The sequence below is a fragment of the Grammomys surdaster genome, unplaced genomic scaffold (genome assembly GCF_004785775.1).
Source record: "Grammomys surdaster isolate TR1022 unplaced genomic scaffold, NIH_TR_1.0 139, whole genome shotgun sequence".
Lineage (NCBI taxonomy): Eukaryota > Metazoa > Chordata > Mammalia > Rodentia > Muridae > Grammomys > Grammomys surdaster.
Window position 1 is genome coordinate 12,793,771 of NW_021604597.1, and position 6,680 is coordinate 12,800,450.

A 6,680-nucleotide genomic window follows, 5' to 3' on the forward strand; every position below is an offset into this window, starting at 1 on the left:
CACTGTTCCCTGTGGTTCCAAGTGTAAAACTCTCAGCCACTTCTCGAGCACTATGCCTGCCTTCATGTTGCCATTATCCCTACCATAATAAGAATAGACTAAACTTCTGAAGCTGTAAACCAGTCCCAGATTTCTTGTATGAGAGATGCCTTGGAAGTAAAGGATAATCATGGTACAATCCACAGACCTAGAGAGCCTAAGTCACAAAGAAGGCTCAAGGATCTTCCTTGGTAGGGGAACTATAATAGATATTGCAGATGGACTGGGGACAGGTGGGGACAGGAACAGGAGGGACCTGGTTCAGAGGGGATAGATGGAAAGAGTACTGGGAGAGACAATTGGAATTGGTGGGGGAGTGAAATTTGGAGGCAAAGTAGAAACCTAGTGCAATGGAAACTCCCAAGAATCTATTAGGGTAACCCTACCTATTAGGGTGACTTTTAGTAATAGGATATACAGAGCTTGAACTGGACATCTCTTATAACCAGGCAAGACTTCCCATGGAGGGTTTGGGACATCAACCCAGCCACAAAATCTTGGACCTACAATTTGTCCTTCAAGTGTGATGCTCTGGAATAAAGGCAGCACAGAAATTGTGAGAATGGCTAACCAATGACTAGTCCATCTTGACACTCTTGTCATAAGAGAAAGCCCTTCCCTGATACTGCCTGCAGAACCAGAAACCAGATGGCCTAGACACCTATGATAGAACCAAACACAACTGGAAAAAGATGTAATTGAAATCGTGCCTAATGATAGTCTACCTTCTGGTATACTCATAGGTTGTTGCCTAACCCAATTGTAATTAGATAGGATTCATTCAGCAATTGATGGAAATGGAGGCATAGATTCAGAGTCAAACAATTCAGGGAATCCTGCTGAAGCCGAGGAGAAAGAATTTTAGGAGGCAGAGATGTTAAGGACACCAAAAGAAAACCCATAGAATCAACAAACTTGAACTCATAAGATCTTACTAAGACTTAATTGACAATCAGGGAGCCTGCATGAGTCTAACCTAGGTCCTCTGTATATATGTTATAGTTGTGTAGCTTGCTGATTTTGTGGAACTCCTAGCATAGGCAGTGAGGGCTGCTTCTGATGCTTTTGCCTGCTTTTGTGACTCTTGTTCTTTTACTAGGTTGCCTGGTCCAGACTCAATATGAGGAGAGGTGTCTAATCTTACTGAAATGTGATATGCTATCCTTGGTTGATTTTTCTGGAAGAGGAGTGGATGGAAAGGGAGTAGAGAATGGGAGAAAGAGGATGGGAGAAGAGAGGGAAAACTGCTGTCCAGACATAATTTATGAGAGAATAAATAAATAAATTAGTAAGAAAAATAAAAACAATCTAAAATAAAACAAAAGATTTGCCTTGGTCATGGTGTCTCTCTTCACAGCACTAGAACAGCTAAAACAATTACCAAATTGATATGTTACTCAGTTACTTTTAGTTTGACTTCCATTTGAGACATGATTGATTTTTCTTTTTCATTTGCAAAATATTCATATTGTCCTAAAAATGAAAGACCATAATACAAAGGACTTGCAAAAATATTTAACTTCCACTGTCTGGCTGTGTGGTAAATGTTTAGTTGCACGCATATTGGTTACACTCTTCCTTTTTGTACCTGGCATCTTAAATTTTTTATTATTATTTTATCTTACATATATGTGTATTCTGTCTGCATACATGTCTTGCATCACTTGCTTACCTGCTGTCCAAGGAAGCTGGAAGAGTGTGTTGGATTCCTTGCAACTAGAGTTACAGATATTGCAAGCTGCTACATGGTTGCTGGGAATTGAACCCAGGTCCTCTATAAGAGTAGCCAGTGCTCTAAAATACAGACCCATCTCTTCAGCTTATAAGATTTTCTTCAATGTTTTATCTGTAATTTCAAGCAAATTCTTAAGGTATTTTCATGTAAATAAATTCTTGTTTCCAAAAGATAGGAAATACCACAGCTATTTAATACAAGACACCTTTAATGATAAGTCGTGTTCCTTATTTTTTTTTCTTATTCTTCTAAATGGCGTCAGTTTGAAGTCTTCTTGCCTAAATGAGAAAACATTTCATTAGTAAAACAGAAAAAAGATCAATTCAAGGACAATTATGCTGTAAACAAACATCCATTATTAAAACACTTACGTTTCTAGAAGAAGACAACGTAAATCACTATGATGCAGCCTACAATCCATCCAACCAGGAGAAGAATGGGAACCATGAGGTGTGGTGATTTTGACTCTGCTTAGAAGCAATGAAAACAGATTCACTAGATCCTTTTGACATTGAACTTTATAAAGAAAAGCAATGAAAGATCTCTGGTGGCGCTAAGAAAAGCATGCAATGATCGGGCTCATTCATGAGTGATTTTGTCTTATTTTCTTCACAAGACACCCTGCAGCTGAATTATAAACCCTGGATATTTGAAACAGAAGTCTTGGGTTCAAACCAAGGGTCACCCTTTTATGTTGCATGACCTTGTGCAATTTTGATCTTGAAGTTTCCAGTTGGGTAGTACAACTTGTAGTTTCTCTGTCCTGGTTGCTTCCACAGTCAAATGATACAGTGTGTGCAAAACTTTGAACCACTGTGGCTATGTTTACTGTATACAGAACATACTCATGAGTTTGTTCAGTGATAGGACTAGCAGTGTTTACATAGCAACAATCCAACATAACTGGGAGGTAGTTTCTACTAAACTGAATTACTTATAACATACAAGATTAGATTGTTTTGGAAATTATTCTTGATCTCAATAACTGACTTTAGTCTTGAACTTCACAGGAAAAAAATCATTCTTACATAATCACCACCAGAAAAAAAATTATTTCTTTAAAGTTAATTACAATCACCACCAGCACTGAGCTTGGCCATATGGGCAATAATAATCCAACACACATGAAAGACATTTGTGTAATGCTTCCTGCATCTCCTGCTTGTGTCCAGCCTGTAAATTTATATCCATAGTTTTCTATAATGCTCACTGTATCTCAATCTTGTCCACTCAGTAAACATATACACATATGCCCCACCCAAAAAATTGAAAAGCATCACAGAAAGACATCTTATAGAATTGATGTTTCCGTATTAAGGACTAAGACATACTCTTAATTGAAGAGCACAGTGAGTTCATATGCTGTTAGCTAAGAAAGAGAATGGGTGTTCTTAGCAAGTACAGTCCCATTACAATTTCCATCACTTCAAATGTGAAGGGTTGTTAATGCTATTAAAAGAAAGTCACCGGGAGATGCGGTACTTCTAAAATTAGAAGATACTTTCATAATAGCCAACTTTCTGAAGTTTAAATGAATTTTAATCAAGTCAATGTTTTACATAAAATGTTGAAGTCTCTCTTATCTGACAAAAATGGGCTTTCCTTGCTTCTCTGAATTGTGACCTTGAATAAAACACAGTCCACTGAAGGGAGAAACCTCCTACTCCTTACCTGCTATGTGCTGTTGCTTTAAGGGTAAAGCAAACATTATGAGACATACTTTAGTCTTATTTGGGAGAAAGAATTTTTTGTGAAATAAGATGCCATTAGAGTGAAAGCACATGACAGTATTCTTTTTAATTATTCATGTAAGTGATACAGTACTTCTGTCAGTTTCAAAGAACTTGAAAATGCATAAACACTCCAATTAAGTATAAATGTTTAATGCAAGTGTATTTTAATAAAATTTTATAACACATGTTTTAATAAAATTTGCATGTCATTGAGATCTAGAAGTAAATATCACTTTGTTATGCATTTTAAAACAACGTAAGAGTCTGTGCATTTTAACCATGTACAACAACTTTGGTCACCTTTTTAACACCGATATTTTTTTATTTCTACCATAATTTAAAGCATCATTTGGAAACAGTAATACATGAAACCCAATGTGCTTCCCAGATTGCTTACATCAATGGCACAAATAACAATGAATCTTCTTTTTAAATGCAAGAGCTTTTTCAAAATGCTTTACTGTTGGTCCAGTTCCAAGCTTACCAAACTGGCTACCACTGGAAGCATTCTTAGGGGCACTTCATTGTGAAACAACACTACTCAGGTCCAAGGCCTGGAACCACCACTGCCTAGTGACCATGGACACATACTAAACTAACCCTCAGAATCTCAGTTTTCTTAGCTAGAAAATGGAAGTGATAATAAACTGACTCTCAAACAAAAATATATTCAATCTATTTTGTCATATTGGAATCAGTTATTTTATATAAGCATATAAATATGAAATAAGGTTAAGAATTAGGAAAATTTATTCAGATATGAGGGCATCAGAGATGATTAAGCTCAGTATTCTCATTTGACAGTCATAATATAAACTCATAGCAGTGAACGAGCCTCTCCAAACTCACAAAGCTATCCTGCAGACCTGACACAGCACTCAACTGTTCTTTTTTCTGGCCCAACAACCCCCAAGATCTCAGAGCTAGTTTAATACTGAGAAATAGTAGTTTGTAATTTACTGTTCAAAAAAAAGCATGTATGAAATTATTATGTTTCACTGATGATTTCAAAATTATTCATCTTATAGACATGGTCTAAAACTGTAGATTTAATGGCTTTTTGAAGCCACACCAGAATATGTAGCTAATGGTTCTTTAACAGAGATCCTACATTCCTCAGGGCCAAAATGCAAAAAAATAAATTAGACTAGTCTGAAAGCTATTTTTACCAAGAAACCTCTATACCTTACAGCTTACCTTTCTCAGCCATTATTTCTATTGTTGGGTGGCTTAGTCAGGGCCACGAGTCGTTCTTCCTTATTGTTATCCTGTGCCTCTTTGAACTTTAAATAGAGAGATATCTGAAGAGTGTGGCAGCTGCTGCTCTCCTGCTGCCAATTGTCTACAGGGTGACAGGAGTCGTTGGAAAGCAAAACTCCTCTGTCTCCCATTTAACCTTTATTGTAGAGAAACAAAAGGCTATGTATGTGTATGACCTAAGCAAGTGAGTAAGCTGAGTTTTCCCAATGCACAGATGTGCAGATTTTTATTTGCATAATATTTCATACAAAAACAGAATGTTCAATGAAAAGGATATGCAACTTAAAAATGAAATTGATAGTTCTCTTAAGAGGGAGGATGAAATATCAGTTAGACTTTGCAGTTGGAGAGACTTGGGTTCAAATTATAATACTGCAACTTCTATAATGAAGCCCAAGCTCCTTAACCAGGGTACCAACTTGATTTCAATGGCAATAACAATATTTACTCTAATGGCTATTCTTGGTTGTCACATAAGCAAGTTCCATGAAGAAGTTGCCAAAATACCTACGGTTTCTACTCTTGGTATAATGTTGTCTGTTGCCAAGTCGGTACCTATAGACTCATGGAGTGTTCCTTACTATTGATTGACTAAGAAGGGAAGACTAGGGCCTGGTTTGCTGATGATTCTAATGTTACGCAGGCACCACCAAAAAGTGGACAAATGCAACATGAAAATCCCTTTCTGTGGCTTTCCTAAAAGAAACCAGCAAAGGGAAATCTTCACAATGACAAAAATTTGGGTAGTACACATGGTCATGCATTTTGTTTGTTAAGAGAAACAGCCAGATGTACAATTTTTTACTGATCCATGGACTTTAACCAATGGATTAGCTAGAGGGTCAGGAACTTGGAAAGAGGATGATTGAAAATTTGGTGAGAATGACATCTGTGGAAGAAGTATGTGACTAGGTCTCTCCAAATGGGAAAAGGATGTGAACATACTTCTGCCCCACATAAGTGCTCATCAAAAGGTGACTTCATCAGGGGAGAAATTCAATAATAAAGTATATTGAACAACATATTATATGGACAGTCAACCTCTTCCCTCAGTTATCCCTGCCATTGCCCAGTGAGCCCACAAAAAATGGCCATGGAGGCAGAGATGTAGATAATGCATAGGCTACACTCACCAAGCCTGACCTGGCCAAAGCTGCTGCTGAATGCCAGATCTGCCAATAGCAGAGAGAGATCAACTCTCAGCTGCAAATATAGTACCATTGACCAAGATGACCAGCCAGTGACCTGGTAGTAGGTTGACTATACTCAACTACTTCCTCCAAGGAAAGTACAATTTCGTCCTTAATTAAGTAAATACTTATTCTGGTTATGAATTTGTATTTCCTGCATGTAATGCTTCTGCTAAAACTACCATCCATGAACTTACAGAAGGCCTTGTCCAACATCGTGGCATTCCACACAGAATTGGTTCTGACCAAGAAACTCACTTTATGATTATGGAATCCACTGGTCTTACCTTGTTCCTCTCTTTTCTGAAACAGTTGTTCAGATAGAAATAGAGAATGGTGTTTTGAAGACAAAAATATGGCATTGATTAGGTGTCAGAAGCCTGGAGGGCTGGGCTGGAGTTCTCCAGAAGGCAGTATATGCATTGAATCAATCTCCAACATGTTATAGTTATAGTTTCTCCCATAGCCAGAATCCATGGGTCCAGGAATCAAGGAGTAGAAAAAAGAATAGTTCCACTCACTATTCCCCCTATTGACTAGGGAAATGTTTGCTTCCTGTTCCCACTACCTTAAGTTCTGCTGGCTTATAACTTTTTCTGGGGGGAGGGTGGGGGAGGGTATTCCTATCAGGAGTGACAGCAAACATTCCATTGAGCCAGAAACTCAGACATCCCCCTGGCCACTTTGGGTTTCTAATGCTTTAAGCCAACAGACTGAGAAAGG

At 37.7% G+C, this 6,680-nt stretch overlaps 1 protein-coding gene across 2 annotated transcripts; it reads right to left on the reverse strand.

Moving 5' to 3' along the window:
- Nucleotides 1-2,035: 2,035 nt before the first annotated feature.
- Strit1 (small transmembrane regulator of ion transport 1) lies at nt 2,036-4,717 on the reverse strand. 2 transcript variants are annotated; one of them, XM_028763462.1, is made up of 3 exons: nt 4,705-4,717; nt 2,146-2,241; nt 2,036-2,052 (listed from the first exon to the last, which is right to left on the reverse strand). In XM_028763462.1, the coding sequence occupies exons 1-2, from the start codon at nt 4,715-4,717 to the stop codon at nt 2,150-2,152; spliced, it is 105 nt and encodes a 34-aa protein (XP_028619295.1). In that variant the 3' UTR covers nt 2,036-2,052; nt 2,146-2,149. The 2 variants fall into 2 exon arrangements, with proteins under 2 accessions (XP_028619295.1, XP_028619296.1); XM_028763463.1 differs by lacking the exon at nt 2,036-2,052 and having other exon boundaries at nt 2,150-2,244.
- Nucleotides 4,718-6,680: the final 1,963 nt, after the last annotated feature.